Below are 17213 nucleotides of genomic sequence, written 5' to 3' on the forward strand. Positions count from 1 at the left end.
TGACCCGGGGATGCTTGCACTCCAAAGGGTCTTTAGTGGGTATTAAACAGAATGGCCAATCCCTGGTTTCTTGGAACTCTGCCACTGTCCTGACATCCTAGAAATGGATGCTACTTGCTTCAGTCATGCAGGCAGCTTCTGGGGCGCTAGTGATACGCAAAACAGCCTCAGATAAGGCCCTCTGGTCAATGCCCAAGGATCTTCTGCATTGGAAGTGATTCATCATAAATGATTGTGCCTGTCCCTGTGTATCATGCTTATTCTTGTACCTTTATAATGTTTTTATTCTTTGGAATTTCTTTTTGGCTTCCCAAATGACTCCTTCTCACTCCCCCTGTGAACACCAAAAGTCAAAGACATAATGATTTTTTTAATAAGGAGCCACATGGAAAGTAGAGAATTTAATCACAGCACTCATCATTTTCCTTTTCAATGATTTGTTTTCTAAGGCAACAAAGGAATGGAAATATTTTCTTTTAGAAGAACATTTGTTTTCACTCTTGGTCTCTTCTGAACTTCAAACAGCCTTTTAAGCTCCCTTTGCTTTAAAGGACACAAATGGAAAGCAAACATTCATAAAAGTGGACCTGGTACTCAACGCATTTAATATGACAAAGTGTGTTGAAATTTCAGTTAAAGAAAATGCAAAAAGAATCCAAAGTTCTCAAATTGCACAATCTCTATTTTCAAACTCTGATTGACTTGCATCTCTTTTTTTCTCTAACACCCACTTTCTCTCTCTCTCTCTTATCCCGCTCTGTGTCCCTAGTCTCCCGCATCCCACCTGTTTCTCTTTTCTGCCTCTCTCATCTCTCTTAGCTCTCTGATGTCTCTGGCATTTTCTGTCACAGTCTCTGTATGCGTATGTGCCTGTCTGTCTCGCTCATCTCTTCGTCTCTGTCTCTCACCACAATACTGCTGGGGAACTAGAAAGCACTCTTAAAATTTGTCATTTGCCTTGTTTTGCAGCTATATTGTATTAATTTCATTTTCAATATTTGCTTCTATAAATCAGAAGATTAATAGCAAGATTTTGCTAATATCAGGATGAGTTTGTCCCCATAACAAGAAAATACAATTAAATTAAGGCCATATTTCCAGTTATGTCTCAAGCCGTCAGGTCAGTTGCAACAACTGAGGATTGTTTCACATGTGCTTACATGACAGTGCCTGCCACCCGCATGACAGAATGGGGCAAGTTAAGAACTTAAATCCACCATAGAATTTCATGGTATATTTTTATAGAAATTCATCATCAGTGCCCTGGATTATACAAATACTATAACTTTTCATTGAGGAGCACAAGGTGATTTTACGTATATTAAGTAGACTTCCAAACTGTTACATGGCTTACGATCATCCCATGTTTTGCTGATGAAAAAACGATGCTCAGGGATAAATAATTCCATGACAAAGCAAATATACAAAATGAAGCCAATTATGGACCCAGGGCTAGAAAAAAATTTCTTCCAGAATCAGGTACTATAGCCTAATAGGGGTAACGATGCTGAGCAACAGTGTCTGCTAAGAGCTCCCACAGTACAGGGTCTCTAGGACCTTGGAAACATTAATGCACACTGGCCTTAATGTACTCATTTTTTGCAAGAGTCTACTGAACCCTGAGTGTTTACACCCCTAATCCACACATGAGATAGAATGAAAGAAGCTGATGCTTTTTCAGTATTTCCCAAACCATCTGAACTCTCACTAGGGACAATGAGATAAAAACATCTTCCTACTGCCAAGGGTTTCTAAGTTTCTAACAGTAATATTTATTCACGTTTAAAAATGGCAAAATTGAAAGAAAAAGGATTTTTTAGGTGGGGAGAACTGAAGTGATAATATTAAAATAAAAATAATCTCACAAATATCTATTGTATACATACAAAATACATCTATCCTCATGACCGACAATACTCCCTCTCGAGGAGCTAAACTTACCTGGTTTCCAGAGAGATTTCTATGCCCAAAGATCTAAATAAACATGAAGCCATTGAGTTTTGATTTGAACTAGATGGAACATTAAAAGCTTGAAATGTGCCTATCATAAAAATCATGTGACAAGAGTATAAATCACCCATGTCACTCAATTTTATTACAGGCTACCGGTCACTGTTCTGTCAGTCTGAATGTGAATTCTTGAGCATGTACAATCATCCGCTTAAATATACTTCCTGAAGAGAATAGAAAAGAGAGAGAGGGTTCTAACATACTTGGATTAAACATAAATCTTATTTTTACCTAGTAAAAATGTGAGACAAACATCAAAAGAAAAAGGAACTATACTTCATAAAGACAAAGGAAATGTGGGAAATCTGTCACATCTTTATTATACTTAGCAAAGTGACCCAGGACTACAATTTAAATAAAAACAAGTTAGAAAAACCAAGATGATCTTGGGCAGGGGAGTCACAAAATTAGCAAAATTCTATTTGCTCTAACTCAGATACTTTTTCCCTTTTCTAAAATTGATTTTAAGTGTTTTACATTTTTGTCATATACTTCATGAAAGAGTTCCCTGAGGTGTGAAAGCTGATCGGCCAGCAATGCTTACCTTGGTTTTTAAGATTACAATCCACGTTCACTTCTGCATTTGAACACTGTACGAGGCAGTACATTGAGAAATAAATAATTCCATCATTTCAACCTGGTGCTCCTGTGAAATGTGGTGCTAGGAAACAGCCGACAGGCAGTGCGTCTGAACAAATCATACGTTCTGTAATTGCCGCTTAGCTCTAATTACTACTGAGGATAGCGTTTGCAACTTGATTCCAGGGAGAGGGCAGACTACCTTCTGACGACACTGAACCAAATATATCCTAAAAGACTGACAAGTTACTTTCTTTCATGTAATTTTTCTGAGTATTTCCCAGCTACTCAGTAACTACCACTTTGCCATGGTAAAAATGAAATCAAATAATGTGACACCCACCTCTACTTTCCAACAAAGCAATTTAATTCTCTCAGAATATGCACTTATTATAACAGTTTGGAATTTTTAGTAACACTCAGACATAAGGGGATTGTTTTTTTCTCTTCTAGGTGGGCCACGAAATCTTTATTTTGAAATTGGTTTTTATTTAAAAAAGGAATATGTTCTCAAAATATGAACTTTATTTATATTCTGCTAGTCCCAAGTAATTTATTTGCATACCATTAGACCTAGAGAATTTGTTTTCTTTTCTGTGGAGTTTTAGGTTTTAAATAAAGATTCACAACATGTAATTCAAAAAGACTGAAGCAGATAATTTGATGTTGGTAACATTAATAGGGATGTTTATGCATTTCAACTCAAAAATCTAATTTCAGTTATATGGGAGAATTACCATGGTGAAATTAGCAGTTATGTAGGCTTGGAACTAAAATGATACACTTATTCCTATGTCTAACTAATTTCACTCTCCATCTAGTGGCCTCTGACCATATGATCAGAATAAGGTTTCTGATATATCCAGGATACATAGTGTGGCTATGACCAAATGGTTGTTTTGCTTCTTCTAAGCTGATTGTCACTGATACTGTTGCATTAGCTTAGTGGGCATTTGACTGAATGAAACTTAAAATGACTGATGTTTGCAAATGTCAGGAAGGATTTTGCACTTTGGTTGTGCAACTTTTAGCATATTTGTCAACCATGGCCAACACCTTAGTGATGATGTACAGAACAAATTACACCCACTCATATTCAGAGATTTGGTATATCTACTTAAGTCAGATTTGCACGGTAACTATCAGGGGCAGGTAAACCTAAGGGAATAATTAGATGTGGCAATCAAAATAGTAATTATAAAACCTGCTCTTAGAAATGGCACATATCTCTAGGCCTCAGTTGTTATGAATAATAACAACATAGGACTCTAAATGGAACACAGTATGGGAGCTCTATACTTATTTTCCCCCAAATAATAATTGTGCACTTCTTGCTCATGTAATACTTAGTTCTTCATGATTAAAATGAAATTATAGTCACTGCCGTGGTTTTCACTTTATTTTTTATTTTATTTTTAAAAATCTATACCTACGATAGACCTCTCCAAAGAAAACTCTTTGCTCAGTAGAGATTATGTTAATGCTTCCTTTGAAGTATTTTTCTTTCACAGAGCTAGGCAAAATATTCCATTCTTTTTGCTTGCACTTAAATCATGCCTGATTCCTGGAGTATCTTTCTGGAACATTTCCAGGTCTGGCACACTAGTTCATCGTAAAGCTCCCAAATCCTTGATTTGTGCCTCTCATAGGTCCTTAGTTTAGTTCAGTAGTATACAAAGTGTGGTCCCCAGACCAGCAGCACCTGCATCACCCAAGAACTTGTTAGCAAAGCAAATTCCCAGACTCCATCCCAGACCTACAGAATCACAAGCTCTGGGGGTGGGACCCAGCAATCTGTGTTTTAACCAGCCCTCCAGGTGATCTGAAGCACTCTGATGTTTGAGAACCACTGGTCCATGTATGTATGTACTAAGAACAATAAGAGAAAGGGATAAGGAACATTTAAGCCTCTATGGGAAAAACTATGGGAGAGACAAAGGCTTATTAGCAGAGGGGTGGCATTTGAGTGGTGATCTAAAGGATTGGAAGAGTCTGGATGAATCTGAAGGAGGCACCAGGCATCCCTCACCTGGCTAACCTATCACATGTGCCCTTGAGTTAATGCAGCCCCACCAATTCCAAGATCTTAGTCCATCAGTCACCATCTTTAGTCATTCCATTCTTAAGGAAAACAAAGAAGACTTTCCTCATTCCTATTAGCCTCTTAGTCTACCAACTACTCTCTTTTCCCTTAACTTTTAATTCCTTTTAGAGCAGCCTACACTTCCTTTTTCAATTTTTTTTTTTTTACTATCCCTTCACTTCACAAATCCTATGATTTGGCTTCTGATTTCTCCAGCCTAATAAAATTATGACTTTGAAGCCCTTTATCAGTCTTCCTTGACCCCTGTACCATTGGTAAAATATGATCCCATATCTGAAACACCTCTTTTCTAAGCTCAACTTTTGTTATTTCCAATCACCTGCTGGACCCTTCACAGCTGTATCCCATTGGCACCTCAACTTCAACTTGTACAAAATTACACTAGTCATTCCAGCCCCCTGCTACCTCCCCAAAAGATGTTCCTCCTTTGGTGGTCTTTATTTCACTGCCTGGCACCATGAGTCTTCCAGGCACCACAGACTCTAAAACTTGAAGCTGTATTTGACTTTTCCCTCTTCCCTGATCCTGAATCAAGTTAGTTATCTTTATGACCTCTCTCACCTCCTTCCCCTTTTTATACCCATTACCCATTACCTCCATTTAGGTTCTCATTAGCTGTTCACTAGCATAATCCTTCAACCATTGTATTCCCACTGTAGTCAACTGAATTCTTAAGAAGGATAGCTCAAGTCAATCATTTTTCTATTCAAATGTCTTCCATGGCTCCCCTTAGTGAGTTATGGGCTCTGAAATCCAATACACCTGTTCAAATCCCTACTCTGCTACTTACCAGCTGGGCAACATTAAAGGAATTAATTGACTTGCTAAGCCCCAGTTTTCTCAGCTGACAAGTAGGAACAAAACAGTACTCATATCTCATGAGGAGACCAGAAGGAACTAATCCACGTAAATTTTCAAAGTGCAAAGAACATAGAAGGACTTAGTGAATAATAAGCATTATTATTATCATCACCAAAGCCTTTCACGGAATACAATTCCAACACCTCAGTTCAGCATGCCTCACCATCCTCAAACTTAACTGAAAACCATTTCCTTACTCACACTTTCTAAGATATGTTAAACTGAATTATTCTTCAAGTGCAAAAACCAAGTCTTAGTTTTTTTCTGTCCCTGGCTCCTTAGGCAGTACCTTACACCTAGCAATTGCTCTAGAAATGTTCACTGCATGAAGCACTGACCTGTTCTTGTACATACACACTTTCTTAGTTCTATCACTTTGTTTACGCTTTCATGTTTCCCAGGATGCCCTTCTTTGACTGTCCCCTTTCAAATTCTCTCCATTTTCAAGTGGCATTTTAAATGCTATCTGTTCCAGCGAGTCTTCCCACTTCCATCAGAAGAAAGCATCTTTCTCTCCTCTGAATCTGCAATACATTTCATTTATACCTCCCTAATCGTACTTAAGACATTCTATTGTATATGTGTCTTCTTCCCCAAGGAGCTGTAAGCTCTTCTGGGTTACAGACCAGAATTGATTTATTGCTGTTTGCCTAGTTCCTTGCCCAGAGAAGCACTCAATAAATGTGTTGAATGAATGAATGAGGTAGAGGGAACATCTATCAATGCACTATTATTATAAGAATCAATGCATTCTCATTATAAGAACTGTGCTGCTGTATACCACCTGATTAAAGGTTTTCTTTCCCATTGATAATTATGATGGTCTTCAAAGAGTAAATGGATTATGAGAATTACAGAAACAAGCTTAAGAGGATCCCTAATAATTGGGGTGTGTTCCTAACCTTGGGTTTAAAGTTAGTATTCTAGAATTCAGAAGCATTTTGCCTAGAAACAAAGTTATAAATGGTCACTGGATTCCTGGGATAGTCCTCAAAAGCTTAATTAACCCACAGATGTGTTAGACAGAACATTACACTAGCAATAGCACTTCAATGCCAACATTATTATAAGGAGTCTTGAAAAGGAGTCAATATCCTGTGAGTGTTTATGAAGATGCTCAGTCTTCCTTGCAAAACAGAAAACCATGAATTCTGTTTTCTTCTTTATATTTTAAGACACACTTAGAAAGCTATAACCAAAAGCCAATTTTCTTGTGTATTCAAATGATTACCTTTCATTGCCAGCATGAACGTGATCTGGTTAAAGAAACAATTTATAATTGTCAATTATGAACTCTAAATTTAGAAAATGGAAGTTCTCTGTAAAGCTGTCTATATGTTTGAATTTTTAGATATCAGAACTTATTTTCTTTTTTACTTAGAACTCTAAATTTCAGCTTCTTTGTCTTCATTTTGCATAATTTAAAATTGACTGTGGCCCCTGATACTCTAGCTTCAGTTCCTTTACTGTATCCCTGACAAATACATAATGACCTGTTAACAAACTTTTAATTACATTCATTAGGGGAATCCGTTATTTTAAATTAACTCTTGAGTGAGTAAATATCCCTTTCTAATGGAAAAATGATTGGCTTTCCAATTATCTGAATTGCAATTTTAGATTTTCACAAATTTACTTATTTAAAGTAGGCAACCCTATATACAAGAAGTTATCTATGAAAAAGACACATTTTCACTATTCCTTTTTGCAACCGCCAGCATTAAACTAGACATTACTGGGGTCCCTGGTCCTTAAGAAGCTGACCGTCTATTTGGAGAACAAAAATAATGTATCTGAAATAATTAGAGACTAATGCAAAGACACATAAAATTTAGTGTGAATTACAGGCACTGATGGAGAAGTAGTACAGAAGAGAATACAACTTCCACAAGGGCAGGGATCTTTGTTTTGTTCACTAATGTGTCCTAAGCACCTGGAGCTGATTATGAGCTCAAAAAACAACTGTGCTACCAAAAGGAGAGACAAACGGGGACTAGAATGGCTGGAGACAGTTTCATTGTGAAGACAGGACATTAGTAAGACCTGAAAATAGCGTTGTCCCTTGATATCTGTCAGGGATTGGTTCCAGAACCCCTGCGTTGATACCAAAACCCATGGGTGCCCAAACCCCCTTTAAAAAATGGTGTAGTACTCTCGTATAACCTATGCACACCCTCCCGTAAACTTCGAATCAACTCTAGATTACCTATAATACCTAATACAATGTAAATGCTATGTAAATAGTTGCCAGCTCACCACAAATTCAAGTTTTGCTTTTGGGAACTTTCAGGAATTTTGTTTTTAGAATATTTTTGAGCAGTGGTTGGTTGAGTCCGCAGATGGGGAACCCGGGGATATGGAGAGCTGACTGCATGCGATTCCATGGTTCCTCCTTTCACTCACCATCTACATCCAATTAACAAGTCCTGTTGTTTCTACCTCCAGCATATATTGCAAATCTTTCTGCTTCTCTGTATGTCACTGCCCCACTCTAGTCCAGGCCATCAATATCTATCTAGACTACAGCAAATGGCTCTTAACAGATCTTTCTGAGACAACTTAGGCACCCCATACTTCGTTCTCCACACGACAGCAAAGCAAAATATTTAAAAATACAAATCTTATCATGTTATTCTAGCACATAATTGTTTCCCGCTGCACTCTGTATAAAATCAAACACCTTACCACGGCCTACAGTTACTACACGATTAAGCCCTTGCTTACTTCCAAAACCTCAACTTATATCACCTCTCCTTACCTCCCCCCCAAGATCTAAGCTTCTGTTCCCTTTCCCAAACATGTCAAATTCATACTTATCTCAAGGCTTTTGCCTTTGCTGTTCTCTGAGTGTGGAACTCTCTTCCCCCAATTCAGTTGTGTCTCAGCGCAGTAGACACACCATTGAGGACTTCAGCAAGGCCTTCTTTCTATTACATTGTTCTGTTTTATTCACTCCATCCACTTATGTCTCTAAAATTATCTCATCTTATTTGTGTACTGGTTCATTGTCTCTCACTAGAATATAATCTCCATGAGAACAACAACTATATTCTAGGTATTCAAAATGAAGACACTTTTTAAGCACCAAATGGTTTGAAGGACCCCTCACATACTATTACCACACTTTTTCCTTAGTATTCATTGAGTGTATATGCATAGTATTATATGTAATACTATTATGAAGTCAGTAACATTTAAAATAAAGGTACAGGCATACATCAGAGATATTGCAGGTTCAGTTCCAGACTACCACAGTAAAGCAAATATCTCAATAAAGCGAATTTTTTGGTTTCCCAACGCATATAAAAGTTATGTTTATACTATACTGTAGTCTATTAAGTGTGCAATAGAGTTATGTCTAAAAAAAAAGTATATACCTTAATTAAAAATACTTTATTCCAAAACAATGCTAACCATCACCTGGGCCTTTCAATGAGTCACAGTGGTAACATCAAAGATCACTGATCACAGATCATCATAACAAATATAATAATAGTGAAAAAGTTTGAAATACTGTGAGAAGTACCAAAATGCGACACAGAGACACGAAGTAAGCAAATGCTGTTGGAAAAATGGCATCGACACAAACCTTCAATTTGTGAAAAACACAATATCTGTGAAGCACAATAAAGCCAAGTGTAATAAAACGAGGTCTGCCTGTATTTCATTATACAGTAGGGCTGACATGCATTTGGCAAGAATACATTGGGTATGTGTACCTACCAAATATTTGGTGCATGTTTCCATTTATTGGTACACAAGGATCCTCAGTCCACAGATACTAGGGGACCCACTGATTGCTATGCGCACTTGCTATAAGAGAGAAGAATAGTAGCCGTCCTAGTTAGAGCTTTCTCAAGACAGAGATAAGAATAAACTTGGCGTAAAGCCTTATCCTAAACTAAGGATAAGCTAACTTATTTTTTGACCCCTTTAACACTTAAAGTACAATTTATTGGTCATATTTACACATTTGTATAACAATGGCTAACACAGATAACACATTATATGCAACACTGTTTTAAGCACGTTATACATATATTAATTCACCCGATCTTCAAATTAACTCAGTAAGGGAGGAACTTGCTATTATCTATATTTTCTAGATGAGAAAACAAGACATACAAAGTTTAAGTGTGTTGCTCAAGGTCACAAAGCAGATAAGCAGTACAGCTGGGACTCAAACCCACATAGTCTGGCTCTAGAGTTGACACTTAAACCACTACGTTATGCTGCCTCGCTGATATAAGAAGAAGGTACCTCCTTTACACTACAGGAAAATCTCTTGCACCATACATAGCATATAAGAAAAATTACATATCAGATGTCAGCTACTTGTAAATATGCATGCTTCACTCCTGAACATTTTCAAGTGTAGTTGTTTTTTCTCATTACTGCCACATAAAGGTCTGAAATGCTTAGCAGCAAGTGATTTCATGAAGCAGTTCTATATCACGTGGGAAATTATAAGGAAAATCTAAATCAAATACCACATCGCACTGTGCCTCTAATATCACTGCGAAAACAGCATGATTTTCTAGGACACATTGTGAAGTCTGAGGTGATAAGATAGCATATCTTAAAATGACTTGAAACCAAAAATGGATTTGTGAGTGTTATTTCCAACCCACCAAGAATGTTCTAATTTGACAGGTTAGAACATGAGGATACAGACCTCACCTTGATATATAAAGTCCGTAAGTGTGCAAACCTCAGTGATTTCTGCATAGTACTGGATCAGGCTCTTTGTGAAGAAAGTTCAATATTAGCTTATAGGACCAAGACAGGATTCCAATAAGACTCAGATTGTTTTGTCCTTCATATAAGGCCTTTCATTTATTCTGCCACCCATTCCCTCTGTTTTAAAGAGATTAATTAGCTATCTTGTGAAATGTGAATGAATCAAGGAGGAGTTGAGTCTACTGAGCAAAGCATATGTTTTGCAACATGACCCTTATGTAATAAATCTCTTGCAGAGCACCTCTTCTTTTCCAAATGGGGCCTGTCTTCACTTTTCTCATGTGAGACTTGGCAAGTGGGACATTCTGAGTCTGACAGGCCGCTTCTCTTCTCTGCTCCTCAGCTGACAACTCTTTTACACAGATGTCAGCTGAAACCTTTACTGGGGCACGTAGGGGATCAGAACTTTTGAGTCAGGGCCAGCCAAGAGAATGCCACATCCCTCAGCTCTCCGCGGACCCTACCCCTTCTCAACAGCACTCCTGCAAGTCAGCCCAGCTCCAATGAGCCAGCACAGAACACAGGAGAGGGAAGAATTGGCTTTCAACATGAAGCTGGCTTAGGGAGTTCCCTTGTAAGAAGTTCACTAAGGAAGAGAAATCTGCATTTTTGTGATCTTTTCTTTCACAAGATTTGGGAGCTTGGAAAGAGATGTGAAGGAATTTGGGGCTTTTTATCATGGCGTAGTAGCTTTAGAGTCAGACCCCAGTTCAAATTTTGTTTCTGCTATTTAGTAGCGATGTGACTTTGGAGAATTGCTTATTATCTGAACCTCATTTTTCCCATCAGAAATAATACCTGTCTTGTTTAGATTTGGAAAGGGAAGAAAAACATAACACATATAAAATGCTTAGCACAGTGTCTGCCATGGAGGATGCCTTCAATAAATGTTAGTTCTCTGTTTTTCTCATCCTGGAAAGGGCCAGGTGTTTCGAGGTCCAATTTCAAAAATGTCTCCAATGTCCTTGGCATATTCCATTTTCACTGGCTTTGTTCTTGTTTTGGCTTTATGCCAGGGATTCTTAACTTAGGATCCATGGACCCCCCCCTCCAAAAATTATATGCAAATATTTGCAACCATGCTCCTTTTTGGGAGAATGGAATCAGATTTAATCAATTCTCAAAGGATTCTGTCATTCAAAGAGATTTAAAATCTCTGCATATGTCCCTGAAAAGTTGCAGGCAAACTGAATGTCTTTTGTAAATCAAATTTAATTTTTAATGTACTAGAAGAGCCAGTGAATAAAGGAACTCTACAATGAATCACAAGTACTTGCTTCATAAACTGTACATTTAATCCAGAGTTTTTCAGTTTTTACAAAAGATTCACATTTTCAATATCAGGTTTGCTTGAAATAGAATATATAGTGATATTATATGCATAGTAGATAACTTCTGTTAACAATTTACAATGTAGCCTGAGGGTCAACTTCCGGTTTAATGTAAATTGAAAAAGAAGGCACTCCAAAAAGTCCCTGATCTTAACTGGACAGAAATTTAGTTATCCTCTGCTCCAAAGACCTCATTTTATGGATGAAGAAATTGAGGTTCTGAGAGGTTACATGACTTGCCCAAGGTCGTCTCAATAGTTACAGACAGGAAGGAATAACAGCTGTAAAAATGACAGTGATTATGATGATGATGACAGCCCTGTGATCTATTGAGCATTTACTTGATCTAAGCCTTTAAAGACTTTAACCTCATGTACTTTCACTACAATCCTAGGGGAAGATTTTATTACCTCTACTCAGCAGATGAAGCATTCTGCCCAGGGCTCCACAGCCAGTAAATGGACAACTCAGGATTCAAACCAACTCACAACTCAGAACCCTGTTTCAGCTTGAAAGACTGCTCTTAGGCACTAAATTGCTTCCCAGAATACAACAGAACAGAGAGCCACATGGTCTTGTATAAACAGAACAGAGAGTCACATGGTCTTGTATCTACAACCTTTAAGGTATGTTTATATATTTGAATGGGGCTTTAAAAATACAATATTAGACAGTCCTTGCCCATGCTACACCCTCACAGATAGACACTAGGAGTATGTGTACTAGAATAAATCCAGGTCATCTCCTGCTTGCAATGTCAGCCTCAGACACAACCCTCTCTGGCCATGCTTCTCCCTAGTCTGCAGGGCAAGGAGATCAGCCCACATGGAGTCTATGCTCTTCCACTGCCCCTTCTAGGCCACATTCTGGGCACCTGGGATTCCATATGTCCACACTCTAATGGCCCTGGAGCCACTTCCTGACACCGACGACACCTGTGTGGGCCCCAGGAGTGGCCTCTGGATGGCTGTTTTCAGGAAACGTAGATGGAGCTTGGCCGTGGGGACTGTGGTGTCCACACTCCAGAGCCACTTCGTGCATCCTTCTTCTGGCACAGAACTCTGACATGTCTGGGAATTCTAAAATAATACCTGGTCTTCTCAGGTTTTCATGAATATAGACTTGTAAAGGTAGGAGGATAAAATGTACTTCATTTAGCAGTTTAGTGGCTTGATTTTTAACTTTATAACAGTTAGATATATGTGGGCCTCAATTTGTATTATTGTCTGAGGCCTCACAAATGGTAGGACAGGGCAAGCTTGCCTGCTTTTCTCCTCTTCAGTGCTGCTCTCTCTCAGCTTTCCTGGTTCTTCTATCCCCTTGGTATGACTCCATATCTGCTTTCCTTCCTATTTTCCCTGATCTATCTTTACTGGTGATCTGGGATGAAATCCACCTATCTGAACATCATCTGGTATTTAATAACGGCTGACTATAAGCCACACACTGTGCTAGGTGCTATGGATATATCCATAAACAAGAAACCCTCAGCCCCTGCCCCCAGGGAGCTAACTGTCGTGTGAAGGGTCCACTTGAATACACAGGCATTTAAAACACAGTGATAAGTGTCACCATAGGAGTAATACTGAGAACGCTGAGGGAACATAAGTTGTTCATAGGTGTCCAGTAAGGCTTCCTGAAAAAAGGAAGGTCTAAACTGAAAACCTGAAGAATAAGATTTACCTAGGCAAAAGGGAATGAGGAAGGAGAAGAGGAAGAGCTGGTTCCACGTTTGTTTTAAGTAAAGAGAACTGCACATAAGACCAGGCCTGGAGCCAGGACAAGCATGGTACCTTGAACTGAAAGTATTTCAGTATTGACTAAAATAAGTCTCCGGGGTGAGAAATGTTTCTGGAAAGGTAAACTGAGACCAGACCGATGCAGGTCTCATGGATCATGTTAATGCGTTCAGACCTGACCTAAAGGTGCTGGAGAGTCAAAGGCAGATTCTAAAAAGGGCATGGCATGATGAGACTCACGTGTAAGGAACATCAGTGGCTGGAGAATGGATTATGTGTATGTTCAAGAGATGCCACTGGGGAAGGGGAGGAGGGGCAGAGGCGGATGGAGCTAAGACGTCAAGTAGGTGGCTTTATAGTAATCCAGGGTAGAGACAATTCTGGCATGAATTGAGGGTTAGGCTGTAGTGAGAAAGGACAGATGAAAGAGGTAGAATCAATAGGACATGGTAACTGATTTGATATGGGGCTGACACCCGATGGACTAAAGCAATGGGTAGATGGAGGGATCAATCACAGGGAAGGAACACAGAGGGATGGGTGAACCCAAAGGGAAATTTGCTTTCTGAGCTTTGACCTCAGCACCCCTCAGAGTCAGGGCTCTTGTTTTTTATCTTTCAATACCACACACTGAGACTGTGTGCCCAGGGTCTAAGTGCTAGGCTGTGGTGGTCTCCGCCTCCCACTCTGCCCCGCTTCTTCTCCACCACTAGGAGGAAGGGTGGACAAACGACAGCCATGAAAAAGGGAATGCTTGAATGAGGCTCTCATTTATAATTCATCTAAGATAATCATTTGTTTAAAGTACACGGCCATCATAAAAGTTACCAGGACAATTCAGTAAATGACAATGTGTCTGAATTTCCAGAATTATATTTGATTTGGGGTTGTCTTAAATATTACAGCAACGATTTAGATTTAGTCAATATTTCAACGTTTTGCTCTCAAGCGGTGATATTAACTTAGTGTTTATCCTTCAAAGACAAATAAAGTTAGAGAATGGCTAATTCATATACTTTCTTAATATATCTTCTCAGACTTTACACATGCAATTTATAGCATATCTATATCAGAAATTAATCCTTATCAATATATCTAAGTTATAGTCTTTTCTCAATCTCCAAGAATTTTACATGTGCTATCAATACGAAAAGGACAATTTTAAGTAATAGCACTCAGTTTCAGAAAAAAAAATACAATTTTTATTTTTTATTTTGTAAGGCTAAACATCAACTGATATGCCAACAATCCTTTGTGAAGGTAGTGGCTACCAGGAAAAAATAAGAACAAAAACAAACAAACAAAAGCCCCTAATGGATGGGTTCAGTTCCTGAAAACAAACTTTCTAAAAGTAAATTATATCAGTTTGCTCAATATTGAGGAATATTAGTCTTCATTATTCATTAGCCATATCATATGCAGTATAGTTAGGTCTTTTTTAAAAATCTAAAATTTAGGTTAAAAGCCAAATTTAAGAAAGTTAGTTTTGAACTTTTTAACAATTGTGTTGTGTGAATTTTTGAAGTTAAAAAAATAGAAATCAATACTATGTAAGGAAAAAAAGAAAAACAAATGAGGAAGCTTTCAAGGGCTCCATCAATATTTTAAACAAGCTTGGAGGAAAATCTCAAGTTGTTTTGTCAGCAATGCCAAGGTTACTCAGATCTATGTGGCTTTGGATTAAAATTTTAATTTATGTTTCGGTTTCTTCGAACATAAAAGAAATAGAAACAGAACAAACTCGCCAAAATGCCATAGAAAATAAGGTTTATAATGAAGTTTGACATTCACTTGATAAAAAGTATAGCATTATTATTAGATCCATCTTACTTACCTTTTACACAGACCTGTATCCTTATGAACCAAAAGGAATGATTTTTAAAATCACTTCTTTACTGTAATGATCTTAAAGATTGATAACAAAGTCTTTCCCCAGGATAAATGGGCAAATACAAATGAACAAAATGAGGGTACTTTAATAGCAGTACTACCCCTGCCTAGATTAAGGGATTTGAATCCTACACATAAACCTCAATTTACAGTGGGGGGAACATAGCTACACCATAATCTATTCAGGGAAAAACAGACCTGCACCTTTTTGTGGATAAAATACAGACCAAAACTGGATGCCCCATAACCACCTCTAGAACCAAACTTATTGGGGCTGAGAGATATTACTCTGAAATGGGAGAGGATGAAGTTACTCATCCTAAAGGAATATCCTGAGATAATAAAAGACCTGTTTAGAAGAGGAAGAGAGCCAGTGCCAAAGAGTATGAAAAGAAAATCATTAATATTTCTTATAAACCTTCACTGAACAAGCATTATATACTTTCACAATACTTGTAACCATCTGAATACAAATTAAGCTTAACAGTATTTGAACTTTAAGTTCAAATGAAGGATGGCCGTTTGTTCTGTTGAGTTTGCTTCGCTCCTCACCAAATGTTAAAACCAGATTGAGACACAGAAGTAGAAATGCTGGTTATTTGGAATTCTCCTTGGCCTCCAAGCACTGCTCCTTTTCTATGCAAAGTGGAAAAGCTTTCAAAGGCCACTTGTCTGGGAGTGAGGCTCCAATGTGGCAGCTGATTCCGCCCCCATCTTAAATGCATAAAGCTAGACCCAGGGGAAAAATGCCAACAAAAAAAAAAAAAAAAAAAAAAAAGGAGGAAAGAATTAACATATTTCTCTCCCTACCAGAATATCTGTGTGAAAAATAAGTAGTAATTAGTTATGTCAAAATGCTTGGTGTCATTAAAATAAAAAAGAATTTTTTTAAAGAAATGAAATTGGGTCATTTGTAGAGATGTGGATGAACCTGGAGAGTGTCATACAGAGTGAAGCAAGTCAGAAAGAGAAAAACAAATATCGTATAATAACTCATATATGTGGAATCTAGAAAAATGGTATAGATGATCTTATAATGACAAAGCAGAAATAGAAACACAGATGTAGAGAACAAATGTATGGATACCAAGGGGGAAAGGGGTGTGGTGGGAGGAACTGGGAGACTGGGATTGACACATATACATTATCGACACTATGTATAAAATAGACAACTGATGGGAACATGCTGTATAGCACAGGGAACTCTACCTAATGCACTGTGGTAACCTAAATGGGAGGGAGTCCAAAAGGGAGGGGATATCTGTATGTGTAAAGCTGACTCATTTTGTTGTGCAGTGGAGGCTAACACAACATTGTAAAGCAAACATACTCCAATAAAAAGTAATAAAAATATAATAAAAATAAAAAATAAAAAAGAATTTTTTTTTAAAGGCGAGGTGTTCATGTTTTTAGATTATATTTTCTACCTAATGCTAATGTAATGCCCCCAGGGTATTTAAAAATTTTGAAGTGCTACATGATTTTCATTGAAAATCTATAAGAATTTCATCGCGGGTTCATTTTTAAAGTAAAAGTTGAAACAATTTGAATTATGATACGTGTGCAGAAAAAACTTGAACTTGATTCTTCCTCTAGAAAACTCCTCTCCTTGTATTCTTCAAGTTAAACGATGGCAACTCTACCATAACACTTGCCTCCTAGCTCTCCTTTTCTTCTCATAGTCACACAACCACCAGCTTCTAGATGTTCAGTCCTCCAATATGAATCGTCCAAAATCATCCCTGACTCTAGTTCATACCCTCACCTCTTCCATCATTACTGGTCACCTTCACTCCACTTTTATTCTTCTTAGATTCATCTCCCAGGCTGCTGCCAGAGCAATATATCAAAAATGCAAATTGAAACACATTACTCTTCTGCTTAAAATCCTTTTTACATTTATCTATATAACAAATATTTGCTGAGGGCCAGGACCTGTGTGTCAGATCAATGCACAAT

At 37.8% G+C, this 17213-nt stretch overlaps 1 protein-coding gene across 16 annotated transcripts in view; it reads right to left on the minus strand.

Annotated features, from left to right (window-relative positions):
• Positions 1 to 17213, minus strand: part of ZNF385B (zinc finger protein 385B) — a 422990-nt gene that overhangs the window by 100597 nt on the left and 305180 nt on the right. Inside the window, exon 1 of one of the 16 annotated variants that reach the window (XM_059928247.1) lies at positions 9278 to 9299. The exons of 13 other annotated variants lie outside the window; for them this stretch is intronic. In XM_059928247.1, coding sequence (XP_059784230.1) covers positions 9278 to 9293 — 16 coding nt within the window. In that variant the 5' untranslated portion in view covers positions 9294 to 9299. Of the gene's footprint in view, positions 1 to 1941; positions 2002 to 2554; positions 2733 to 9277; positions 9300 to 17213 lie in introns of those variants that run through there. 2 more of the 16 variants (XM_059928244.1, XM_059928254.1) reach the window with 2 other exon arrangements.

The sequence above is a fragment of the Balaenoptera ricei genome, chromosome 7 (genome assembly GCF_028023285.1).
Source record: "Balaenoptera ricei isolate mBalRic1 chromosome 7, mBalRic1.hap2, whole genome shotgun sequence".
In the NCBI taxonomy this organism is placed as follows: domain Eukaryota; kingdom Metazoa; phylum Chordata; class Mammalia; order Artiodactyla; family Balaenopteridae; genus Balaenoptera; species Balaenoptera ricei.